This window comes from Taudactylus pleione, unplaced genomic scaffold (assembly GCF_031769625.1).
Source record: "Taudactylus pleione unplaced genomic scaffold, aTauple2 ptg000206l, whole genome shotgun sequence".
Taxonomy (NCBI): Eukaryota; Metazoa; Chordata; class Amphibia; order Anura; family Myobatrachidae; genus Taudactylus; species Taudactylus pleione.
This window is the reverse complement of record NW_028284608.1, coordinates 5,114,208-5,141,793: the sequence shown is the minus strand read 5'-3', so window position 1 is coordinate 5,141,793 and position 27,586 is coordinate 5,114,208. Positions and strand designations below refer to the sequence as shown.

General features: G+C 43.6%; 1 protein-coding gene across 2 annotated transcripts in view; it reads right to left on the bottom strand.

The window, feature by feature from the left end:
* SPTBN1 (spectrin beta, non-erythrocytic 1) overlaps positions 1–27,586 on the bottom strand; it is a 187,540-nt gene that overhangs the window by 28,848 nt on the left and 131,106 nt on the right. For both annotated transcript variants that reach the window (XM_088478000.1, XM_088478001.1), the window contains 14 exons: positions 25,256–25,371; positions 23,731–23,843; positions 22,666–22,853; positions 21,023–21,140; positions 17,954–18,112; positions 14,343–14,645; positions 13,506–13,659; positions 11,735–12,605; positions 11,496–11,633; positions 10,602–11,358; positions 10,086–10,288; positions 8,562–8,652; positions 6,336–6,482; positions 5,419–5,682 (listed from right to left, as the gene is read on the bottom strand). In XM_088478000.1, coding sequence (XP_088334126.1) covers positions 5,419–5,682; positions 6,336–6,482; positions 8,562–8,652; positions 10,086–10,288; positions 10,602–11,358; positions 11,496–11,633; positions 11,735–12,605; positions 13,506–13,659; positions 14,343–14,645; positions 17,954–18,112; positions 21,023–21,140; positions 22,666–22,853; positions 23,731–23,843; positions 25,256–25,371 — 3,622 coding nt within the window. The remainder of the gene's footprint in view (positions 1–5,418; positions 5,683–6,335; positions 6,483–8,561; positions 8,653–10,085; positions 10,289–10,601; positions 11,359–11,495; positions 11,634–11,734; positions 12,606–13,505; positions 13,660–14,342; positions 14,646–17,953; positions 18,113–21,022; positions 21,141–22,665; positions 22,854–23,730; positions 23,844–25,255; positions 25,372–27,586) is intronic.

Below are 27,586 nucleotides of genomic sequence, written 5' to 3'. Positions count from 1 at the left end.
GACAGTGTTTAGAATCGGCAGCGAGTGAGAATCTCTCCTGCAAGCACAGACAGAGTCGTCTCAGTGACAGTCACGTACGGCAGGGTTTTTGCCCACTTTACACTCGTACCATGACGTGATTACGACTGCAAGCTTTTGCAAGAAGGGCCTTCCCCCCATCCTCAGGTTTTTTTTTTTTTTTACATACAATTTTTTATTTTATCTTCCTTCATTGTTTGGAAGGGACTGAAATCGAACCAGAAGATCAATACCGTTAAGCAAATATTTAAAGTCAATTAACAAGTCACATCATTTGGATAACAATTCAGTCTATCTGTGCAATGACTTTTCTATAAAATGATCCCACCCTAGCATACAGTGCATCAGGATAAATCACAGGTCATTACATTGTGCAAACCATTATTGTGCTTGTTTTGTTAATACAAGTCTCTTGTGCCTTACATCTCTATAAAACAAGTGTACAAGGACACCTCAAACAGCCTTAAAATTTGTGATGACAATCCGCCTTTACCCCAACCCCCAGAAAAAACCCAAACTGTTTACACCTTCCCTTATATGTAAAACGAACTCACGGGCAGACAAACCACCAATAATTGCACTTTATAGTTTTAACTGTACTGACAGCAAAAAGAACAAGTATCTCCGAGTCCTCTAGGAGCATTTTGACAACATGGAAAGATTTTCCGTTGTAGAATGAAATAACAAATAGGTTTGTGTTTTTTATAGATAGAGCATAATCATTTAGAAAGAATAGTGGTAAAATATCACTTTAAAGTACTAATAATTTAATGTGAATAGACAACTTCGTGAGGTTTTAAAAATTAGGAACCTGTTTCAGCATTTTGTTTTATCCATTTGCAAGTTAATAGAAATGTGATCTGATTTGGCAAACAAGAAGATGGTGCTTTGGAACAAAAGTGTAAGACCCAAATAGAAGCGTTTTGTACATAAAAAACTAAATAGGGAGTGGGAGAAATGTTCAATTGAGACAGAAGACGCATGGAATCCAGAGGATGACATTCATATGATGTCCAAATGACAATGTGATTTGTAAGGCCTGAAGATTTTAGGTCACAGTACAAAAGATGACAACACAGGCGACGATAAGGCATTGTAGAAAGGTCTTCCATAATATTCCTATGACCAGCCGTATATCTTTGTTGTGAATAGATAGCAGATGGCAATGAAGGTGGGCAGATTATACTTTGTTATTGGCATACAGTTCTTCAATCTGTGTCTGGAAATACTTTCGCAGCTGTGGTCTCAGGTTTTGTTATACATTTTGTAGGTTATAATCATGTATGTCAGTTTGTTTATTACAGTATATGTGCGCAGTGTGTAACGATATGAATTCGATTCAAGAGACGTATGAAGGTGCATTTAAGGCCCCCTCGAATCTTCAATGTCCTAAACACCAAGCCCTTGCCTATACATTCCCTTTATGGGATAGGTTTTATACCACCTATGGGTGAGGGCAGATCTAGACTCGCTTTGCACCCACAGGAAGTGCCACATGCAGAAAACAGTTTTGATGTCCCATCACGTTCATCATTCCCAGATGACAGGTGTAAGGGAATTAAACTTAAAAAAATAAATGATATGGCTTATACGGGTGAAGTCTTTGCCTGCGAATGCCTTTTAAGTGACACTTTAACTCATCCCATCAACGGCATCTGTAGCCAGGTCCACCAAGGTCACGTAGAGATGCTTTTGGGAATGAAAGCATGCTCCATGCCATATATAAGATAGATGTGTCCTCGGACACTATTGCTGCAGTCGCCCCTATCAGCCCTTCTCATCGCGCTAGCTCCAGTGCTACTCTGCTAGTGCCGGGCATCTATTTAGCCCAAAAATGTGTCTTAGTCACAATCGGGTGCGACAAACCACTTCAGGAGACTGCGCTGATTCATTTGATATGTGACACCTGTATATCTGTGTGCGACAGAGTCTGAATCTGTATTATTGTTCATACTAGCACCCTGCACCTGTCACAATCCTTTCATGCCTGGGGTGTTGCTCTCTGCTCTGGTGCTTCTAGCACACTCAGCTGAAGCAACAACCTGCTGTGATACAGAGCAGTGTGTGTCAGAAGCACCAGAGCAGAGAGCGACACCCCAGGCAGGAAAGAGGAACTGCACGGGTTGTGACTGGTGCAGAGTGCTAGAATGAACGCTATATATTCAAATTGATAGGATGCAGCAGCCGGAGCGATTGTTCACGCCAAGTTCCTTTGTGCTTGGTATACAGACTCACTTGCACACAGACATACAAGTGCTGCATATCACATTGTTCAGTGCAGTCTCTAGAAACGGTTTATCACATTCGATGGTGAATGAGATGCATTTTTTGGGGGCGAAAAACGTAGTCAGCGCAAGCCGAATCGCAAGGGACCTGGTGGCTTACTCGTGGCAGGCGTCTTGCGCCGCCTGGCGTATCGAGGCTAAGTGCATGAGGACACATCTGCAAGTGCATGAATATAAAAATTTTATTTATTTCGCATCCATATATTTTGCGGTTACTAAGTGACATTGAACGGCTCTATTGATTTCTACAGAGCCTCTTACTGTAACAGAGCCTTTATCCTCTGAGAGCAGCAAAAGCTTTCACAGTCCTTTCCCTGATGCCCAAATCTGGCTGAAGCTTGAACTAAATATAATGCTGTGCTCGGGGGAGAGAGTCATACAGAGAACAAGAATAAAGGGACTAAATGAAGCTCTTATTTCTCGCATACAGTGACCTCTCAGTTTCTCGGCTCCTCTTAATATCTGGCAATTGAAAGATCACATTCCGCAGTAACCGTCAGACTCCAGAACAATGAATGTGCAAACAGAAGCGGTTTAGAGTCTGCAGCAGACAGGGGCTGTGTAGGAGCGCGGAGCTGTTTACACATTCCCTCCTTTGTTCCCAGGCTTCCTGGTTCTGTCAGACGCCTTATGAGCTAATGTTTCAAGTCATTTTACTCCCCTTTATCCTTCTGACGCTGGACAGGATTCTGCACAACAATATAGCTTGCAATACAGTATTATATATGCGGTGTGTTGATCTGCACCTATTACAGCAGTCCAGGCTTTCATGGATGAGCCACCTGTGTATATTACCAGTGCATATAGACTATAATGATACATCAACTCTTCCAAGGCCAGAGGTGCTTCTCTCTATGGGATGAATGTAATGCCTAGCGGCATGCTGGCGGACATCCCTGAGAACCGTCTATTACAGTAGACTAAACTAGTATTTGTTTTAGTTGTTTTTTTTATTTATTTATGTTACAAAATTAAAGAATGAGCTTCCCTTGCAATTAAAATAAAGAGTGCAGAGAGGAGGTTCAGTACCAGATGAAGAGGAGGTCGTCCAATCAAAACATTCTTGAATTCAATTACTCGTGAAATGTGATGTAATGTGACGGCAGACTGGGAGGAAAGGGAATAAATATATATATATTGCACAGACCGGAGTCACTGTCGGGCTGTATCTTTCATTACTTCACTCCTCTGGAGAATAGATGTGTTCGTAGCACATGGTCCCTTGTGAATTTCCTCACCAGAGCACATCACAAAATATCTATTTATCAAACATTTGCTGGTGAATTTACAGTTCTCTTCCTTTACATTGGGGGCAAAGGGGGGTTTGTACTGCGCAAATGTGTGACTTTAGATTAGATGGTGGAGGACGGGGGAGAAGGGAGTATTTTACAATAAATATGGTTTATCCATATAGTTAAACAGTTGCTGAAAAAAATAAAACATATTTAAACAATACATTTAAATGTCCCTTGGGCACCCCAAGCTTAGGGCTTGGGGGGGAATGAAGCCTATTTTCCATTTATGCTACTCATGTGGCTTCTTACCTTATCATGTGGGGAGGTAACACCTACTTCTCAAACTAAGAGTGTGGAGCTGGGACAGGGCCGGTCTGCCAATCTGGCAAATGCCAGATGGGCCAGGCAGGCCAATGCCACCGAAGGGGGAAGGCCCGGGTGTCAGAGGTGTTGCGTGCCGCATGCAGTGAGCCCTCAAGAGACAGCACTGCCATCATTTTTATTCATTTTTATTCTGGCGCCGGTCTCGAGGCAACCAGAGCTCGCGGACCGGCAGCAAATCAGCAGCGGCTGCCAGTCCGCAAGTTCCGATTGGCTCGCGACAGGCGCCATATTGGAATGCCACCGGCAGTCCGGCATCAAATTCGCCTACTGAAGGGGGAAGACAGAGGCTGCTGGTTGACAGACACGGGAAGCGGTGCCGAGATGAGAGGCTGCTGGCAGGACGGCGGGCAGCATATTTGTAAGGGGCATTACTGTGTAATAACCTTTTCATACCAAAAGTCCTGTATCGTTTACACTGCAGGGTGACATGGGAACGACCCGTACTCAACCCTGCAAGTCACTGGATCCGGGTTGATCTGTGTACACTGACAAAAATCCCGGATTGATGTGCGTTCACGTGCATCAACTGGGGATCTTTAAGTCAGTGGTAAAAGGGGTATAAGGAGCACTACTACTGTGTGGCATAACATGAATAAGGGACACTACTGTGCGGTGTAACGTGACTAAGGGGGCACTACTATATGGCATATTTTGAATTGTGGGTACTATTGTGTGTTCATATTCCTTCCCAGCGTGCTCTCCCTGCTTCAGTTGTGGATGGTGGCACCAAAATGTGTAGTAACAGCGCTGCTTTGGTGTGCACAGATGTGTCCTCCTCTGTGTTCAGCACCCCCTGCCCTAAAGAAATCCTACAGTGACACTATCTAATCCTCTACAACTGCTAAGCCAGGGCTTGGTCAGTTAAGAAAATCTTCCCTATTCTTTGTGTGTGGCCTACACCAATGAAGTGACAGCTTTACCGAACAGAACCAACCAAATACAAAACCTCTTACTATGGCACATGTTTGAATCCCCTGCAGGATGTGCTCTGTTGTGTATATTGTGAGAATGATGTATAACATGTATGTTGTTCTAATATTAATTATATTTTTAAGATCTTAGACTAAGTGGGAGGAGTCAGGAATAGTAAGGGGAGGAGTCTAGGCCAGGAGCCAGGTGGAACTGTGTGCTTTAATAGCCATGGACTATTTTGATTCCCAGTCCTGTCCTGAGCTGTGACATCATAGCCCAGTACCACACTCCCAGCTTATCAGAGACACAGAGGAACCGCGGCCAACAGCTTCGCAGGCAAGAGGCTCCATCCTGCTGCTCCTCCATCTACAGCAGCTGACATTATGACATATTAGTATATTAGGTGCCCCCAAATCATTGTCACTGTAGGCAACCAGCTACATTGAATAGCCCTGGGTACCCTTTAACAGTAAAAGGGAAAATGATTTGCGGAGTAGTTTTTGCAACAATGTGTAAATTATACTTTTAGGTGCTTCTTATAAACAGGGGCCCAGGCTGATGTTCCACATCGCCCACCGACTCACCTGCTGTTTCTTTAGGAGAATATTGACGCTGGTGAGATCCTTCCCATAGTCGTCAGACTGAATCTGGCTCTCTAGTCCATGGAGCCACTTGTCCAAATCCGCACAGCTCTGCGTGAACAGCTCAGCTTTGTTGGCATCAAAAAGCCTCTGGGCTTTGGTCTGCGTGGTGGATTCGAGCTCTTCCCACATTTTGTGCAGGTTCGTCATCTTCTCTTTCACTATGGCCTCAGTCTCTGGCTTCTCTGCTACCAGCTGGTTTCCTTCCTACAAAAAACGGTAAGAGAGAGAACACAGTTACATATAACCCTGTTTAGTGGAAACCTTTTAGAACCGTTATTCTGAGAGCGTGTTTATAGTAAGCGCAGAGAGATCAGCACTGCTGCCTTAGAAGGAATCGGCTACAACCCTGACAAGGGTGCTTTCCAAGGGGAGCGTTTTTTTTTATGTACCCTCCTGGCACTCGTGTGGGTTTCCTCCCATGGCCCAAAAACACACTGTTAAGTTACTTGGCAGCTGAATCAATGGCCGTGGCGTGCGTTTTTGTGAGACATTAGATTGTATATCACTTCTGCACATTTCCGCATTATATTCAGGTTAATACAAATCACCTTGTATTTACTGATGCCATACAATGAACTATAGGTTATATTATACATATATAACCAAATGACAGCGAGATGTGGCTGTGATGTCACAGAAGTGACCAGGACCAATCAGAGCGCTCCTATACAGCAGACTGCACCGACGTCCTGAAAGTTAATATCCCATTAAACTCTGGAGAGCAGCAGCTAGGAGTTTGGCGCGCGGTACTAGGTTGAGGTTCCATACAGCTGCATACATACGTAATGGACAGCTCGTTCTGAAGGCCAGGGTAACACTTCCCAGCACCATTACGTACAGCAATTGTAGCTCATTACCTTCTCTATTTTGTCGAGCCATTCTTTGTTGGACGCCAGTTCTGCCATGAAAGCCTGGTGCTTTAGCCATTTACTGTGCAAGTTCCTGGCCTCATCGTAAGACATATCCCGAGCAGTGAGCATTTTCTCATTAATCCACAAGGACAGCTGAAAGACGGGAGAAGAAAAGGTAATTATTCAAAAAACACATGCAACATTAATAAAGAAAAAACTCCATCTACTATCTGAGACATCTGGAACATATTAAATCTACAAATAAAGCATATGGAACATTTTAGACGTGCTCAAATATGAAGTTAGGATCCAATATATTACACATCCTTCTCTTGGACACCAAGAGACTCCTATATTTCTCTTTGAAGCTGCCGGGTATTTGCAGTGCTGGGTTCTCATGCCTCGCATAATTAGAGTATATAGCGAGAAGTAATAGGCAAGTGCCTTATAAGGTAAGACCGTCTCATTAGTCAGAATAGGCAGCTCCTGCATGTGTGACAGCTTCATTGAAGGAATCTAATTTTAATCCATTTCCCCCTCCAACCTCGTAGCTCATAAATAAATACAAAGCTGTTCGTAGACTCCATACATCATTAATATACAGATACTACGGGACACCTGAGAAGCAAGCCAGGCACAGAGACAGGCAACAGTTTTTGTACACACAACTTAAAATTTTTTAAAAAGAGAGAGTAATAATCAATGTAGAGAATTGAATAATTGAAAGAGAACCAGTTCCCAAAATGTTTTGTATATGGCAAAATCTAGCTGCTAACCACTTACTTTGCGTAAAATGTACAATTCACCTGACACTAGCGCAATGCACATTGTGGTAGCGCTTAGTACATTAGTGAAGACGGCAGGAGTCACGATGTACGGAATGAATCTTAAAAAGTTACGCTCTAATTCCATATTTTTCTATTCATTCTGCCATTTGAGCTATTTGCTATCAAAATCCATTTTTCTGTGATGTACAATATATGCCTGTTTTAAGTCTAGCAGATGTCTATAGACCAATCAAACGATCGCACTGTAGCTGCTATTATTTGCACTGTCGGCTCAGTGCGATATCATTATGACGTGCTAAAAAATTAAAAAGTTAAGTCATTTTCCAACTTTGTAATCTCATTCAAATTCAAGCATAAAACTAAATGGATAGAAAACACTAGGAGACAATTCCTAACTGTGCACATAATACTCCTACTAACTTGTTTACCAATACTGTACACTGTACTGTATGTAACAGCAGCCAATCAAATATCTGTCATTTTTCCAGCAGTTTAGAAAATAAAGGTCAGGTCTGATTGGTTCATCTGGTTTACGGAATTTATGCGCACACTTCCCATGTTTTCATGCTAGTGTCAGCTAGCGAAATGTTAGTAGGTCATCGATTTAGGTTCAAAACAGTTTAATTTATGCTATAAATAAAATGTAGCTTTATCTGCTCATCACATAACTGACAGATACCGATGTGTCATAGCCGGCAGACGCCTGTGGTGAGTGAGCCGCGCCGAGAGGTGTAGCAATCAGATGCGACAAACCTCTTCCTGCGACTGCGACGATTCATTTGATATGTGACCTCTGTATATCTGAGGCTGCAGCACAATAGAACTTGACGTGGAAAAAAGTTTGCGGCCGTTACATCGTATCACTTTGTATACAGATTCACACAAAGATATACAAGTGTCACATATTAAATTTAATCAGTGCGCTATTGTGAAACAGTCTTGTTGCATTTTCCGGGCACAAGCACGGGACCTGGCGCACCAAGTAGGGTGGTTTGGCGTGACTACAGCAATAGTGTATGAGGACACATCTGTAGGAATGAAAAGGAGACAGTGGTTCACAGAATGTCACCGTTATCTGCTCAATACGCTTAGCGGAAAGACGTTCTCTGCTGCACCCCCATGTACAGAGAACTAATCAAGTGGATGCTGCAGTGTCTCCTCTAAGTGGATGCTGCAGTGTCTCCTCTAAGTGGATGCTGCAGTGTCTCCTCTAAGTGGATGCTGCAGTGTCTCCTCTAAGTGGATGCTGCAGTGTCTCCTCTAAGTGGATGCTGCAGTGTCTCCTCTAAGTGGATGCTGCAGTGTCTCCTGTAAGTGGATTCTGCAGTGTCTCCTGTAAGTGGATTCTGCAGTGTCTCCTGTAAGTGGATGCTGCAGTGTCTCCTGTAAGTGGATGCTAGTCCATAGACCTGAGTGTGTGCAGTATATACTGATCGGAGCTCACCTCTTGGCAGTCCTGCAGAAACTTCTGCATCTCTCGGTTGTCCTTCAGACGTGTCAAAAGATCCTTTGCCGCCTCACGATTTCTTCTATGCCTGGAAATAAAAGCCCAAAATGTTTATGTAAAAATTAGCATTCCCTGTATTTGTGCCAACATAAGAAAATGGCTGCATCAGAACCCGGATGGTATATTGCAATATACTGTACATCTACCGGTACCCAATGACAAATAAATGGGAGGGAAGCAAAAGAACAATGTATTTATTTACGACTGCCTGTCTATGTGACGTAGAAGATATTTGATTAGCCATATGCTGAAGGTCACCTCCTCACTGTAAGTGGAATATATAAGATTATGAACACAGCTCCTGTTTCCCACAGGAATAGTAGTGCTGTGCTCTTCTTACTAGCTGCAATGCTCCCGGCTCAGTGTGGAAACAGGGAGGTCCCAGCGGACCTAAGAATCACCAACCACAACTGCAAGAATGACCATGTCTGCAAACCTCTAATTAATCATCAATAAAGAAGCTGACGCTACATGATAATGGTTTTGTATTTAGACAATCTATATTTTAGTATCATGTTCTTCTCATGACTACACAAAGAGACACAGCAACCTTACACTACACCTGTGTCTATTTTATCTGTACAATAATATACTACATGGCTGTTACCATCAGAACATTTATATTCAAATCCACCCGCCCACTGCCCCTCTCTCCTAGGCATTATCCTATGCTGGCTTTAGCCTGACACTAATGGAATGCTGAGAAATCTGTCCCGCCACTCATTTGCATACTGGAGCCACTGGCATTAGGAGAAAGTGCCAGCTGGAAAAAAAAAGAAAGAACTAAAACAAAGGAAGCATTTTTGAAACCGAGAAAGCATGGAGGTATAGCGGGTTTTTACCATACTCTTGAATCTGTATATACATGGTGACTAGTAGACTTCAAGGGGGTGAATTCAATTCACCGCACAGTTTGGGCAGGTTAAGGATTTCTTCTAGAGATCCGACCAAAGTGCCAGGCGTGCAGCTGTTTTTCTGCTTAGCGAGGCGCTAACAGCCGTACGCCCGGCACTTTGGTCAGAGAATGCCGGTTACCGCGCCTTAACACCTGCATTCTCCGACCACACAGCGCGCTGAATTTAATAGCTCCGAGAGCTCCCTCCCGGCGCTATTCAATTCGCGTTGAATTGAATCACCTCCAATGAGTGTTCTCTTTAAAGAGGTGCAAATTGCCCCATGACATTAACAAATCTATTTAAAAGTGAAACTTGTACAGAGCTGCAGATCTGCCTACATTTCTCACCAAGTCATCTATTGACTATTTCCCCCTTCACTCAACTCACATCGTTTCTGATTATTTTGCAATTGGCCGCCCAATGACCGTCACCTGAGGCCAGGCAAGCCAATTAAACCACTGATCCAAAGCAATGATTTAGTTGGAAGCCACTTTGAAAACAGAGGCGTCCTGCAGTGTAAGTGGACAGGGGTAAATCACGAGAGCAATCATCATCAGATTCTTACCGGTCGTCAATTGAGTCAACTTTTTCTTCAATTTTATCAGAGTTGATGTTCCCATCCTTAACCAGTCTCCTTCCAGTTTCAATGACTGCGTTAATCTTTTCCTCGCTGGCGTCCATGGTAGTCATGAAATCCTCCTGCTTCTTGATGGCAGCTTCAGCCGCCTCCAGGGTATTTGGCATTTCGGTATGTGCTAAGACATATTCCTTTATGGGAATTAAAAAAAAAAAAGCCGATCATAGGACAACAAGTACTTTGCTCTTGCATTTGTACAATATTTGGTCATCTTGTTTCATTTACCAACTATATATCGTATATCAAACAGCAGCAACTACTACAACAAAAACAGAAAATGCTACTTTAAATAAAAAAACATTAGATAAACGCAAAAAAAGAGGGTAAAATGCAGCATAAGAGTGAATTAATCCCTATGCCATGTACATAAATACCTATAAAGCAAAACAGTGTAGTCCACCTTGTACCCTCAGTGGGAGCATTTCTGGACTTTCACTCACATACCTGGTTATTAAGAAAAGCTTCGGCTTGCTTGGTGTCTCTTAAGAAGAGCTGGTAGGCATGGGATTGAGAGAGGAGGTTTTGCCTGTTCTCCCACATCTTATGAAGCTCATTCCATCCGGTGTCTAGAGCCTGGAGCCGCTGTCTCAAGAACATGTACTGTGCATCAGTTTGTCCCTGTGTCACCATTTCACCCATGTCTGTCATCTTCTGGTAATCTTCTTCGTAGTTGTCAATTTCATTTTTAATGTTTTCATGTTGAGTAAGCAGCTTTTCGGCTTCTGCCAGAGTGTTTGGCATATCTTCTGAGGCAATAGCTGTCTGGGTTCTCGATAGCCAGGACTGGAAATCATCTAATTCACGCAGGAACTGTTGGAGCTTGCTGGCTTCTCCAAGTGACTCTTCTCTGTTCTTCAGGGTTGTTTTCATCTCTTCCCAAACTCCATTAATTTCGGCAAGCCTACCCATGATAGCTTGAGCTTGGTCTGGATGCTCAGCTTCCAGTTTCTCAGCCTCTTTCTGGAGATCAGTCAATTTGGCCTCAATGGCGGCCAAGTCACGTTCCATACCAGTCAACTTCCTCTGGAGAGCCATAACTCCGGCCAAGTCATTACCCAGCTCTTGGGTGGACTCGATGACTTTGGTCTTCTCCCTAATCCAGGACTTTGTCTCATTGCACTCAAGATGGTAGTTCTGAATACTAAGGGCTGAACTCAGGGCATCTTTAGTTCTGTCAACCAGTTCCCTGAACTGACTCCATCTAGCACAAAACAAAAAGGATAAAATCAACATGAAATAGGAGCAGAACGGTCATGATGTACAGGGAGAAATAAAAATATCACGTACAGAAGCCTTTAAGCAAAGCAGACGTTTAGAGGACCGCGTTTGTAAACTCACCGGGTGTTCAACTTGTCTTGCTGTGCTTTAATTTCTCTCTCACTTGGATGTCCACTGTGAATCAACTGACGGGCAATTTGGTTCACAACAGCTACCCTTGAAGCCTGATTGTTCATTTCTGGCTCCAAGCTTTCAAATCTAATATTAGAACAGACAGCCGTTTAACATCTTTTTTTATTATTATTTTTATAAAGCTTTGTAGAAAACAGACACAAAGACTATATTACTACAATGGTTACCTGTGCTGGATAACCTCCAGATCTTCCAGTTTCTCTGGGATTTGCATATTGTTCAACCACTGTTCCTTCTCATCAATCCAGAGCTCACAGGCATCGGCTTCACTGAACATCTTGTACAGAGTGAGGGCATCCTGCAGAGCCTGTTTCCGCAGCCGTGTCAGCTCAGCCAGTTCCTTGTATCTCTCCTCTATCCCAGACAACCTGCTCTGCACATCTGAAGACTCAAACTGCTCCTCGGGAAGGGCAGCAGCTTGCTCGTGCAGAGCATCGATGGTGGACCTGTAACTTCCGATTTCCTCAGCTACATCCTTGTGCTTCTTTACTAGGGACTGAGTAGAATATTCGTCATGCCCGACGTCACTGCTAGACACGATCCTCAAAATGTCCAACATCCAGGCGTCAATGTCATCTGCGTCGGCCTGGAACTGGTGGAAACTGGAGGTTTCGTCCAGTTGCTTCCTTCGAATAGCGGATAGCTGCTCAAGGTGAGCCCACTGCTCCTGAATATCTTCTATTCGCTCTCTAATTTTCTCAGATCCGAAGTGTTCCTCAGCAATCATCTCCTCGCCTTCCTTGATGGTCTGCAGTAAGTGACCACTCCGTCCACTCATCTCGTCTTCGAACGCTTTGTGCTTGCAAAGTAGACGGATGACGCTGGTTAGATCCTTTCCGTAGTCATCAGAAGATAAGATCTGCTCCTTTTCTCTAATCCACCCCTCCTCCTCTGCCATTTCCCAGAAGAACTTCCACAGACGCCTTGACTCCTCCAAACGTGCTTGTCTTTCAGCTGACAGTTGACAGAGTTCTTGGTAGCAAAACTCCATGTGAGCCACACGATCCCGAATGACTTGTGGATCGCAGGGTTTATAGCCTAAACAAAGAGCCAGAAAATGAAAGTTAAGTGCATTTATTAGATTACTCTTTTAACATTTAAGATAATACTGTACACTACAGAAGCACCATATGCCCAATAAAACCTAAACTAAGGAGACAAACAATGGATGGAAAAACTATTTCAAAACAAATATCCACCTCAAGGTGGTTTTAAAGATTAAGGATCTGATTCAAAGTCACATGCAACTTCATAGGGGGTCACACATCTAGCGATTTTAGGCTTACTGGGTATGCGTCCAGGATTGCCTAATGGACAACGGGGAGTGCCCTTTGCACCTGTGCCTGGAAGTCTGGAGAGGGGGAGGATTTCCCTCCAATGCCTACTTCCAGAAACCTTTCCCTCAAAGGAATGTGCTCCCTCTGGCTAAATATGGTGTTCCCGAGAGAAGTAGCCAGTCCCTGGGGAAGCAGGCTCCCTCTACTAAGTTAGAGCTCCATGGCAGCAATTTGCTTTCTGTGACCCTTATCTCCTGAGATCACGGCGATACAGAAGCTGCCTGGGGAGTCCCTCGTGACCGCTCACTGAATGCAGATACCAGGGGTGGGGTCTCATCTACACTTGGATACAAGGTTAAGGTAAGTGCATTTTACTTATTTACACACATACAGTTAAAACACATTTATTGCTTTAAATAAAACACGTAACATTTTCCTTCCCCCAGTACATGGAACAGCAGGGGTTAAGTACTGCTGACCCATCCCCTTGGCGGGTGCCCCTTGTAATTCAAGCGGGGCACACTCCTGACCATCCTTATCTGGTGCCCAGGTGGCCATTGTAAATCATGTGGGGCAGGACGGAGACCTGGCTACAATTTATAAGGAGGAACACTTACTTATATAGTCATTTTTTTCTATTTAGATGAAGCTGGCTTTTTACCTTCTCCTCCTGCGGCAAACCTCTGCGCCGATGCATTAACGCCGCGCACCCGGTCTGCCTGAATGGCAATGTCCGCCTCTACCATGGCATGTTTCTGTAGCAGATCCTCAACCCCCAGCAAATGTTTCCCGTAATCTTGAGACAATAAAAGCACCTATACAGAGAAGACATGCATTAATGTGTTTTGTGATCACAGTACACTTTCATACATATAAAGTCATTTAAAACTAAACAGTAATAACTTTTATATAACACTTCTCAAGTTGGTTAATAAATCATTTTCTTATTGGCAATTCAGCTGAACAGTTTGGCATATTAGACCTTCAGCGGTGAGGAAAAGTCCAAAAATGCTACCTTAATATCTTTATAACTTAAGAAAACCGGGTGGGCATTGGATGGCACAGATCAATACTGGCACGGTACTTAGGAAAAACATTCTCTGGAGCACTACTCAAATTCTTTATATATATTTTCAGTACAGATAAGATGCTAAAGATTTTGGTGGTACAAAGTAGTGCAAGAAAATTTTATGGCTTCTCAGCCCAGTCAGCCTACCTTCTAAAGTAATGAAAGTTACCTTAAGAAGGATGAATGTTTCTGTGAACCTATCGGCAAGAGCCACATCGAGATTACGTACAGCAGTTATCACTATACCTTGTGGCACTGTCATTGGATGTAGCATCATGGGAACGGATGTGGCCTCTTGGTCTGACCACACCTTCTCAAGAAATACCCTGGCACTGTGTGATTTTGGTGAACCCAAATACTGCTCCTATTCTTCTGCACATACAGATCAGCAATTACGGAGAATTCAGTTTACCAAAAGCACCAGCATACCTTCATTTCGTCCATCCAGTCCATAATGTACAACATTTCTTGGAAAACCTTCTGTAACCCAAGGTTCATTTCCAGGCGCTGTCGCCGTGCCCGGAGGAGCTCCAGGAGGTACTCCCACAGTCGGATGACGTTGTCCTTGCGAGCGGTGATGCGTTTTATGTCGTGGTAGTTTTCCGCTTCCAGTTCTCGCGCTACGGCCACCACCGCCTGAACGCGCTCTTCATAGGCAGCGATGTCAGTCTCGATGGCTTCATGTTTCTTGGTGGCGGCTTCCACGGCAGGGAGGTCGAAGCCAAAGTTATCCTGTAACATTGAAAAGCAACACACAAGATGTTATTACGACTCGGGATGCATGAGCAGGCGTTAGTATTGAGGGAAGACCGGCAATAGTGGGCAACAGCCTGAAAGAAGAGACATGCTGTCCTTAAAGTAACTAGAACCATTAGGATACCATATTTGGTAGCATCGTGGCTTGTGTATATAGGATCAAGGGTGACGGCCTATTATATTGATCAAAATAACAGACAGTGATGGCAAATACGCTCTATAGTGTGTATTTTACCCGATTTTTCGGACCGGATCTTCCAAAATGGGTGGGTCCCCGGAACGCGCTCTGCTGTAGCCAATCCCTGGCTGCCACTGTATATTGGCCCAGCTGCAGGCTATAAAAGGCAGAGGTGGAGCCATGCAGCGGCACTACAGGCAGGAGAGTAGCTCCTGCTCCGAACCTGGACACTGTCAGATGGCGCCGCCGGGGAGATTAGTTGTGGAATTTTTTCCCCTCCTCACAGTTAGTAATAGACTGCTGGGGACTGTGCAGAATTGATATGGGACCAGACAGGAGCGGTCCTTTTCACAACATATCTCTGACCAGCGGATCATGTAGCCTCGTTATTGCGTGCACAGCCTTACAGCACAGTGTCATGAACCCGCCCACTGATCTCACAGCAAAGCTCCTCTCCGCTTGGCACGCCCCCTTTCAGAAGCTTCACTACGTTCTAGAGGCACGGACAGTCGGGCTGAGCAATCCACCCCCTTCCTGCTCCTCACATCTCTCTCGCTCTTCCCCCTACGGCTTTACAAGTAAGGCAGCAGTTACATTATATCCACCAATGCTGACAGATGGGGGTAATCCTAGCTCTCTGGACTTCTCTACATAATTGTGGTACGGTTCATGGTCACCCTATTGCTGTGCAAGTAGCAGTCCCTAGCCAGTTTACTGGAAGCTCTGGCTGCGGTTGTCATTAATACCAGGGTTATGGCTATGAGGCTGCATGCTGGGGTGCACGGCTGACATGCACTGTACCCTCAGCACAATGCTGATCTGCAGCTGTAATACACACTTGTAGGATTGGACCCTGGTTACTTTTACACTGCTCTCTTTTAATACTCCTATATTAATATACAGTGCCAAACTGGCATTATAACAAGGTTGTCCTTATGAGAACAGACGACATAGTAAGACTACAGTAATCCATTTTGTGAGATAACTGAAGGAAATATAACAGACAGGCTGCTACTACGACTACTAATTTAAGTTGCTATCTGCCCTTACCCTCTGTACTACCCCCAGCACTGCCTGCCTTTACCTCCCTCTACCCCAACGTTCCTGCCTTTACCCCCATGTCTACTCCAACTGCTGCTTGCCCTTAACCTTTGTCTACCTCAACTGCTACCTGCCCCCAGCACTGTCCCAACCGCTGCCTGCCCTCCCCACGCATAAGATGTGATGGGACCCACAAAAATGGAGTAAAGGTGCATACACACTAGACGATATGCTCCCTGAGCGATATCGTGTAGTGTGTCCCCGGCAGGGTGTGCTCAATGTCGTTCATGACATTGAGCACAGCCGCTGAACGATATCATTAACGATATCGTTCAGCGCCGGGCTCTCTCCCCCATTCCCTGACATGCAGCAACCTGACGAGATCGTCAGGTTGGCCTGCATGTCAGCCCGATGAACGATGACGACGAACGACCCGCGGGAACGCGCGTCATCGTTCATCTTTTTGGGCTTAAAAATGGACGATAAAGTGGACGACTGAACGATAACGATATCGTTATCGTTCAGTCGTCCACTTTATCGCCCAGTGTGTACGCACGTTAAGACCACAATTGTCTTAAGGTGGGACCCACAATTTTTTTGCTCAGCACGATCACTGACAGATCTTGCTCAAAGCAAAACAACGATTTTACATAGCTCATAACATCCATTTTGAATTAAAGTGATTTATCCACGTAAAAGATCATACACTGTAATAGATTTTATTTTTTAGCATTACTTGTCCATTCTTTCATCTATGAAATTCAATCCCCCTTCTGTACAATGAGAAATTTTTTAGTTCATGTAATCTAATCAAGGCGAGAATGTCAATGTTCTCCCCCAAAGGCACCATTTTCATGGATGCGCTGCCTGACATTCTTCCTTAACCACCCAGCTGTCAAATCCATTTCAATGTGCATGACCGACAGCCGATCACGGCAGTAGGCAGCTGTTCTCACTCTTTATTCGGTCCCTCCCACCTCTCATTAAATCCCTCCCACTCACAGTCTGTCCTACTTCTCATTAGATCCCTCTCACTCACAATCCGTCTCACTCCTCATTAGATCCCTCCCACTGACCTTCTGTACCACTCCTAAAGGTGCGTACACACTGGGCGATAAAGTGGACGACTGAATGATAACGATATCGTTATCGTTCAGTCGTCCACTTTATCGTCCATTTTTAAGCCCAAAAAGATGAACGATGACGACGACGCGCGTTCCCGCGGGCCGTTCGTCATTATCGTTCATCGGGCTGACATGCAGGCCAACCTGACGATCTCGTCAGGTTGCTGCATGTCAGGGAATGGGGGAGAGAGCCCGGCGCTGAACGATATCGTTAATGATATCGTTCAGCGGCTGTGCTCAATGTCATGAACGACATTGAGCACAGCTTGCCGGTGACACACTAGACGATATCGCTCAGGGAGCATATCGTCTAGTGTGTATGCACCTTTATTCAATCCCTCCCACTCACTGTCCGTCCCACTCTTATTTCAATCCCTCCCATTCAGTATGACGTAGCATTAGAGTGACAGGTAGAGTGGAGGGAACACCTCCTTGCAAACAGCCAGAGTGCAAACGTGCTCTTCCTACCTCATATTGTAATGTACTTTTAATGCTTCAAGTGGGAACACAGATTAGATCAGTGGTGCTATGTTATGACTCAGTCCTCTCACTGTACATTGTTCCACTACATACTCGGTGACTCACTACTCAAATTATTTAGGTACTAAGCTGACGTTTGGCTGGTACAGATATGTAGCCGGGACAAGATAACACCTCATCTGCCCTACTGCACGTGTCAGAGCTGCACAAACTCATTGTGCTCTTCCATGTTGCTGGCAATAACCTCCAGGGTCTGCATAACCAATTTAAGAGTATTCTGTCCAGCCAGTAGTGGGCATTACACTCCAGAGTCTTTGTAGTTAATTTTAAGAGTGCAAGAGTCTGCTCCCCACCCGACTAACTCCATAATGCCACCCGCCTGGTAAGATTTTCTGGGAAGAACACAGATTATTGGATAAGATGTTATAGCGCCTGCTTATTATAAAACCATTAGATCATACCTGAGACACCAGACGCTGGTTTTCACTGAGCCAGGTCTCTCTCATGGCGGCCTTGCGATCGAATCTTCGCGCAAGTTGTTCCAGTTTCTCCTGTCGGATCAGCTCGTTCCTCAGTGCCAGTTCTCGCTCATGTTCAGCCTTTTCCAGTCTTTCCCAGGCCTGGGCAAAGGGGGTTTTAAAAAAAAAATAAAAAATAAAAAAACTGTCTGGTGATCATGAATTCATCTCTATAAACAGAAGACAATCGCTGCAGGTGGTGTGAACAGCCAGTTCTGAGAAAGCAGGAGGCTAATCTGCAATAAACAGCGCAGGAGTCAACGTGGTCATGAATATTGATTTAATTTGTGCCAGATATCAGAAAAAATGGCTGCAGTGATCTCTGTAGCTAGCAGCACACCATCCTGTACATTATGATCATTTTAAAAAACTACTGAAGGACAAAGTCACAAACTTGGGCAAGCAGTTCTTAACCTCACTGCTCCGTGTAATCTCTTGAGACAAGGTGCTGTTTTCTACATTTAATAAAAAAAAAAATCCAATTCACGGAAAAGGTAGCTATTGTAACATGTAATGGGATTAGCATCAACTATAGTATAAAAGCCAGCTAAAATCTTGCGATCTAATATTTTAAAAGCAACACACTTAGGGGGGAGGACCTATATAAAGGTAAATTTCACTTGCAATTTGCCTAATACACATATAAATCACAACAAAGTCAACCTAAATGGAAAATGTGTTTTAATGGACAGAGAATGCCCATAGAAGTGCACTATGGATTTAAATGAATTAATTTTTAAAAGTTGGAAAAAGAAAAACAACAAGAACCACACACACACACAATCACCTTAAATACGAATATGAAATTATAAGGACCAGCATGCCTTGACTGCCGGAGTACGCTGGAATAGTTCCCACAGTAACGCCATCATTCTCAATGGGTCTGAGGACAGAGCCTACTCAGCCAATCTCAAGTTACTAGCACATGCACATGACTGGCTGAGCATTTCCCGTTTTCTAATGGCCACTCCATTTGACATGCATTGCCCATTCAGTTGACTTGGAAAGACATTTTTGCTCAGCAGAGTAAAAACCCATGATTTTGAAAATAACCCTATGTTTAATGCACTGAAAGGTTCAGGTTGATATCTCCTGAACAAAATTGCCCATTAGTATATCTATCCTTTATTATTTACATTGGTGGCAGCCATTTTGTGAGCTGAGACTGCAGTCTATCAATTCACTGCTAACATCAGTGGTGTGTGTGACACCGTGCCTCGTTATACCATTTACAGTGTGTAAAAAGAACAGATAATCTTTAAATGTGAAACATTTGCAAAATTAGGCTAAAAACAATATTTAACAATTAATGTACACACAAAATAATCTGTAAATTTAGAGGTGCGAATGACCAATCCGTGGGGATGCAAGACACCTAAGTTAATCAATAAACCAATATGATCTACAATGACAAATAACACAAGGCTAACCTATAAAAACTCTTATGTGATGAAGTAAAAAACACATAAAAATTCTAAACATGGGTTAACATGAATTTAAAAAATAAAAATCAGTCAGCCTATAGCGTACTGCAAGCTGATGCACAAGTGCAGTTGTCTGGTTTATTTTATATTTGCATACTAACACACTTTGTTACCATCTCATCCCCCCCCAGACATCCACTCATGTGTACGGTGTTGAAATACAAACACTTCCTAAATTCCATGTGACAGAGCGCGCTCCGCCAGCTCTTCCTAGCCCGAATGTCGGCTAATCTAACAAGTGCTGGGGCTTCAGACTGACAAAGAGCAGCCAAGGTCTAGACCTGTCAGACGAGCACTTGTTAGTTTAGCATGCATTCAGTGACAGAGCACGCCGTTCGTTACAAGAGGCTGGCGCAGCAGTGGAGGTCAGGAGAGGGTATGGTGATGAGCGGGGAGTGACTAGAATACAAAAAGAAAATTGAAAGCAATGAGGCCTGATTTAAATTTTCCACAAATAGCTGCGATTCTGATATCTAGTTCATTCCTTAACCCAATTTTATTACAATATTTTTATTGGTTAAAGGAGCTTAGAATATTTTTTTTTCCTTTGGGACTAGGAAGAGATACTGCCTACAGGACTTCCCCACTGCCCATTCCCGATTCCCTGCCATGGCTGTGCAAGCAACGGCCAGCTGGAGGGGAATCTCTGCTTCCCTAACATACCCCACAATCGTCCTGCTTTTGGTGGGACAGTCCCGCTTTTTGGGTACTGTCCTGTCGTTCCACCTGCAGGCTGCAGTTAGGGGAGCACTCAGAGCGGCAAGTAAATATATGCGGGGGGTGAGGCTGGGGGCAGCTCAGCTGCTTGGGGAGCGCTGGGCACACCCCAGAGTAATGGACAACGGCACTGAAGCCCCTCTTCCATACTTCCATTTGTTGGGAGGTATGCCAAAGTAACAAAACAGCTCTAAAAACACTGCACCTCTCCGGCAGGCACTTTAAAAACTGAAGCACCCAGCGGACTCCAAGGGGGTATTAGAGGTTAAGGAGCTTGAGGGTCCTGCATGTGAATTTTAAAACTGCCCAAGCTCCCGCACCACACTCTCTACCCCATGATAAAATCCTCTGTGCCAGCTTTGAGTAAGAGAGAACTAATAAAATGTTTACTGAAACATTTGATTCAACACAAACTTTCCGTAACCTGCAAAGACAGACAGGACAGGACGATATCAAATGTGTATTAGATAGTTGCGCTGCGGGATGAAGTGTGCTCTAAATGCAGTTATCGATCCCATCAATAAAGCCCCAGCAATTCTGTCACATACAGAGATGGCGAGGTCAGCGGGGTAACTATAACTCAATGTAAAATGAGACGTGTTGCTTGTATGAGATGACCCCTCATATCTTGGTGTCTTGTCTTTACGGACGCTCATCCTTCCATGTCAGTCACGTGACTTTATTAAAGACCAAGTGGGCAGGATTAGGGGAGTTCAAAGGTCGCTTCTTGCTTTTGTCAGAAGAAAAGAAAAAAAACAAACAAAAACACAACTTATGAGGAAACAGTAACTAAGGGAAAATCACTCGTCACCTTGTTAATGTCGGAGATGAGCTTGCCCTCTCTCGGCATGTACACTTTCTGGTTGTTCGCCCGCATCTTGCTCTGAATGGTGAAGAGCAGCACTTCCAGGTTTCCTTTCTCGGTAAATCTACAGTCAAGTGGAGAAAGACCGTTACACAAGGACTGCCAGTATAGCCTAGGCGTTGTGATCGAATACGTCCTAAATAACTATGGGGGCAATTCAATGCAACGCGAGTCTAGCTCCAAGAATGAGTGGCCAATGCTATTCAATTGGCCGCGCTGTAAATCCGCGACTAGAGGATTTCTCCTCGTACCCTCGTGAGGCGCGATGCAGTGATGCTAGTTGCGTCCTTAGTGTGTGTACGCTAAGAGCACTGCATACAACACTCAAGTCGGAAAATGCAGTTTACTGCGACTAAGCCCCGGGCATTAGGCGCGGTAAACTGCATTTCACGACTTAAGTGCTGGTCGCGATGCAGACAATTAAATAGCTCTGGGGACTCATCCCCGCGGCTAAACAAAATCACATTCAATTGAATTAGCCCCAATATATGTGCACCAACATGGTTCTCTTTCCAGTAATCCCATCTGCAATAAGTTTACTTTGAATATAGGGTATTTCAAAAAAATAAAAATAGTATTAATGTGATCCAGTCAGATGGTTGACAGATACCGAGTCGACATCACAATGTAGACGGGGCTTAACACGTCAGCACCTTCAGAATGTTGACAAGTCCACAATGTCAACATGTGAAGTGTCGACATTCTCAGAATGCCAACAGTAAAGGTTAGGCTCCGCAGGAGGGTAATACTTAGGCTGTGGTGGTTGGCAAATTAGTCACTAGGGGGAGAGGTTAGTCACTAGTGGTAGGGATTAGGATCTAGGGCAGTGTTGGCTAACCTTGACACTCCAGCTGTTATGGAACTACATAACCCAGCATGCACTGCTACAGTTTTGCTATTAGGGCATGCTAAAACTGTGGTTAGCAAACACTGATCTAGGGGGAGTGTTAGGGATTAGGGTTAAAACGCTAATCTAAACCGCCCCTCCGTCAGTGGTTTGCGACGAAAATGTGACAGTCTCAGGTCCATGGGGTCCCAGAAGCCACGCTAGAATTGCTGCAGCCTTTTGGACCACATAAGTGACCGCAGGGACACCAGGGAAGCTAGGTCATCAGTTTATTATGTCGACATGTAATCCGTGCAGACATGAAATGTCGACATGGTCAGTGACCATGGTGACCTGGTGCCTGTTGATATAACTGTCGACCAAACATACCAGACCTGTTTTAATAGACACAATTATTGCTGCTGTCCTAAGCACGAGACTAGTTTACTTGCTGACCAAAATAATACTTGCTCACTCTCCCAGAGTGTCCAGGAGGGCTCACAAATTTTGGGGAGTTCTCCTGGACTCAGCCCACATCTGCTCTCCACTCATAGCTACAATGTGCAGACCTCGTTTGAGGGAGCGGGACATTGACGTCATACCACCGATGCAGGATTGACATCTAAGCCCTCGTTACACTGTAATAAGTGATTACTGTCTGTGTAATGCAGTTCAATACACCCTATACATAAAAATGGTCTAGTAACCAGCGGCAACAGGATCCCCTGAAGTCAATGCATGCCGAGACTTATTGCACCCTTACTTTGGTGGCTTTTCCACTGTGCGGTAGGTGTTGAAAGCTTGTAGCTGCTGCTGGACGCCGACCAGCGAATTGGCAAACTTCCGATTGTTCAGGATGATTATGGTTTGTTCAATCCACTCCAGAAGATCAGAGGCCAGGGATTCATATTTCTCAATCATCTTTTCAGTTTCAATTGCATTGTCCAGCACCTGAAAAGCAGATGAAGCACGGTTAGCGTAGACCGTACAGTGTTAGGTACTGCGGCATTAGAGCAGTAGAGACCCAGCAACAAAGTATAAAGAAAGAACTGCAACCTACTATACATAATGTGTAAACCAAGGCTACTGGTGGATCCTGAGAAATATGAAATAAGTGTGTCCTTTACAATACGAAAAGTTCAACTGCATTGCCCAGGATCAGTAGACCTTCCCCCCTATATTTATGAAGTAGCTGCTTAATCCTTGCACTGGGGACCTCTGCTGGATAGTTGCAGAAGTACTACAGGAGTAGAAGTGGAGGAGGAATTCGACAAGATAACTAAATGACAGCCAGCATCTCATTGGGCAAGTGCTGCCGATATCCAATCAAGAGTTGGCTGCCATTCCTGAAAGTACATTGGTCGTTCCTCCTGGTCAGCAGCTCTTCCAGCAGAGGTCCCCAGTGAGCAGGAGAAACTGCTTCATACAATGGGCTGGGCTGGAAATCCCAGTTAAGTATTGTTGGTGTCCCTGTGTAAAAACCATCAACATTGAAGTTGTAATGGTTGCTAACAATTATAACATGCATATTCGTTACACCATCACCAGATGCGTCAGTTAAGAATATGGAGAAAGGTTCTGGGCACAGAACCAAAGATTTAGGCCATAAACTATAATATTCAGGTTGTAAGTAGAATCCCAGAGTCTCACCAACACTACAAATGAAGATGAACCACGGTCTGGTTACACAACGGCCTTTTCAGCATTAGCACATTTTGTCAGCATGTAATGTAAAACTCTAAATCACAACAGTTCTGGCTGAAATAAGTGTTTTATGCTGCTAGTACTAAATTCTTCTACTTTTTTTTTTTTTTTTTTTTAAACTTACTTTTCCAATACGTTTTCCTTCCACAGCCAGAGCCTTCATCTTTGAGAAGTAATGATAATATGTAACAACGTAAGTAATGATGGACTTTTCATCTGGATGGTCCACACTGATATCTAGAACACAGAACAAGCAGCATTAAACCTCCAATACACATTAAACTCTACATGGAATGCAAGATCATTTTATCCTAATAATTTATTACCAGTTATTTATAGAGTGCACACATATTCCACAGCGCTGTACAGAGACTATCTGGCCATTCACATCAGTCCCTGCCCCAGTGGAGCTTACACTCTATATTCCCTATCGCATGCACACACCTACACACTAGGGTTAACTTTTATTGGGGGCCAATTGACCTACCAGTATATTTTTGGAGTATGGGAGGAAACCGGAGCACCCAGAGGAAACCCACGCAAGCACAGGGAGAATATACAAACTCCACACAGTTAGGGCCGTAGTGGGGATCGAACCCACAACATCAGTGCTGTGAGGCAGCAATGCTAACCATTGCACAGTCTGTGCTGCCTTTATAATGGTCAAAGAAATATTCTGCACCATGTAATCAGTTTAATACTTCTGAGAGAACAACAAGTCTCAGCATGATAGCACCTTTTATTATGTTTAAGATTAGGATGTGCAGCCCAGCCCCTCCTTGTCTCTTGGGCTGGCACTTCTCCTACCTGCCTCAGGTGATTTTAATTGGAGTGGGTCCTTTACATTGCAGTACACACATTCAATGGGCTCTATTAAAGGTAAGTCCTAGATAAATTATTTAATGTGTCAGTATTAGGGATTTTAGGGACCCACCTCATGAGGTTCACCGCGACGTGGTAGGCGGGCAAACATATTTGGCCAAACATGTACTAAGAAACTTAAAAAACCATATTCATTGTTGGAGTTTATAATAAATATTTTGATCATTGAAATCCTTAGTGCTTATAGTGTGCACCTGCGTCTCCCCCCTGTTATTGTGCTGTAGAACGCTTCTTGTGTAAGACATAATTTTGAGAAATTTTATACAAAAGTAACCATTAGTACCAATCAAACCTCCTACCACTATTCATGAAGTCACGGAGTGAACTCTTACCAGGTTCACTTTAACCTATACCTATAGAGTAAAGTGAATAAGCACTCTGGTGTATGTGGCTTAGTGAATATCTGAATACAGTGACTTCCGGTACGGGAGTGGAGGGTTAGGGGTAGGGTTAGAGTTAAGCTGCGGAGGAAGGGGATGTGCCGCAGAATCAGCCAGAAGACAGGGTCAGCTGACCCCTGGACCAGGATGACTTCTGGAGCCGGCAGATCAGGCAAGTCACCAATGGACCACCAGGAAGGAATGCTTTGTCAACATTCTAATCATGCCAAGCAGGACGATGTTACCACCATGTTGGACATTATGAATATGCTCAACCCTTAAATAGGGCATCATCTTCCACTGATGTAACATCAATTCGTTCTCAATAGTCAAATGTAAAAGGGACATTTTATGTTCTACTCAGTATGTATAAATTAGCTGCGTCACCTTCTGGGTCGAGAAGCTTGGTGAGGCCCAGGTGCTGCTCCGCAAGGTTGAAGGCATTCTGCAGATTGTAGTGTGCGTTTGACTTCTTCAGTTTATCGAAATCAATGAGGTCTGGCCTGTGTGGAGGACAAGAGCATGGCAGAGGTGAAATCATGCGACAGGACAGCATATACAACATGGTAAACATGCTACGAGATCTAGCTGAACGTATTGCTTTGCAGGATAAATTCCTGAAAATTGGCCTCCAATTCAAAGTCCTTTCCCTGGATCTTCAACAAATGGTTTGAATTATAGAAGACCATGGTGGCAAAATGACGTACTACTAGAGATAAATAACAGGAATGAACAGCATACTTAATAGCGGGGATAAGGGATATTTCCTGGCATATAATGAACTATTGTCTCTGAAGGCCTCTAACCCTGACAAAATGCGAACTGCCTACAGCTATATCGACCAATGCGAACTGCCTACAGCTATATCGACCGGAGGAACTCATTAGGGAAATTCCCCTTTAGTTTAAGTCCAAAAGAAAGATCTGCTGCTTACCAAGCCAAGACCCTAGGGGGTATATTTACTACAGTGAGTTTTTAGAAGTGGAGATGTTGCCCATAGCAACCAATCATTCTACTTAACATTTAACTAGCATTTTCTAGAAAATAGCTAGAATCCGATTGGTTTCTATTGACATCTCCGCTTCTAAAACTCTCACTTTAGTAAATAAACCCTTGGCACTCCTCAGATCCATCTAGTATTACAAGGGGTATATTTACTCCAGTGCAGGTTTTTAGATGTGGAGATGTCGCCCATAGCAACCAAACAGATTCTAGCTACTTTCTTCTAGAAGGTGCTAGACATGCAAGATGAACCTGATTGGTTACTAAATATACCCCCTAGAGTACAAACTTAAAGAAATCACTTATTTTGTAATAATCACACTCCCACCTTAAAAATAGGTCAATCTATGAATCTACAAAATGTAAGTAAACTGAGCCAGCAACATTGCTTAATCTGGAGACTCGCACTGACAATATGTGCACTACCTCAGCTTGTGCACCACCATCTAAGTGAATTGCATACCTGTCTCACATTTTTGCCTTTGGGCCAGCTGTCTTTTGGCAGCCCGGTTTATTCATATGTGCATTACCCAGGGTGGATGACAAAATTGGGCAAAATTAGCAAACTAAAAATATGCCCGCTTTCAAGCTTCTTCCCATTGCTATTTTACCCTACACTAGAGTACACCCTACTACAATTTTACTGTAGAAATGCAAGTATATAGTTTCCCCAACCATGGGAAGTATTCAATTAGCGTTTTTGGACCCCCAAAAAGGCAAATTATTGGGCAAAAAAACAGCTAATAGACGAAAATGGAGAAACAAAATTAGAGAAAAGGTCTCTCCATCCCAGTCCAGGAGAAAAAAAAAAAGAAGCAAAATCCCTATTTTTGGCTAAAAATGTGGGGATTTCTTTCAGAATACTTTGGACACCCCCCTAATGAGAAAATACCGTAAAAAATAATTCATAAGTTGCGTACCTTGCCGAAAAACGACACCGCAAACTTTAGGCGAAAAAAAGAAATAAAAAATTGTTGAAAATGGTCTTAACGTATTGGGTTTGGTTTTTTGGGGGGTGGTATGGATGTATCAAGTGTTTTAAACATCGCACATGGTCGATGCAAGCATTTTTTTTAACGGTTTTTAAAATTGCGTTTTTACGACACGACAATATACTTGCACCCATTTTAACGTACCACCAATTTACGTGGAACAGTAATTTCCTGCAAAAAAAATTGCTATAATTTTCAAAGGTTTTTATTTTTCGCCCAAGATTTGCGCTGTCGTTTTTTGCCAAAGTACACAAATTCCGTTTTGTTTTTTTTGTGGTAATTTATCATAAGGGGGCGGGATTTATGGGGTTTGGTGTCCAAAAAGTTCTGAAAAGAAATCCCCAAATTTTTAGCCAAAAATGGGGATTTTGCATTTTTTTTCCTCCTGTTCTGGTATGAAGAAAATCTTTCTCCAGTATTCTTCTCCATTTTCGCTTTTATTTTTGTCTAAAATTTTGCCCTTTTTTGTAGCCGCTAACTGAATATGGCCCTACGTTGGTACCAAATGTATTAAGACTTGTACAGTCTAGAAACAGTTAAGAGTTTTATATATACACATCTATTATAGTTTTATATTTGTTATTTTGATTAGATGTTTTTATATTATTCTCTCTAATTTTTTAAGTATTTACTTTGAATCAGGAAGCCTGTCAGGTCCTTTCTACTGCCAGCAATCAGGGCCGGCTACAGGGTTCGGAGCACAACGTGCCGGCCCTTGAGAAGG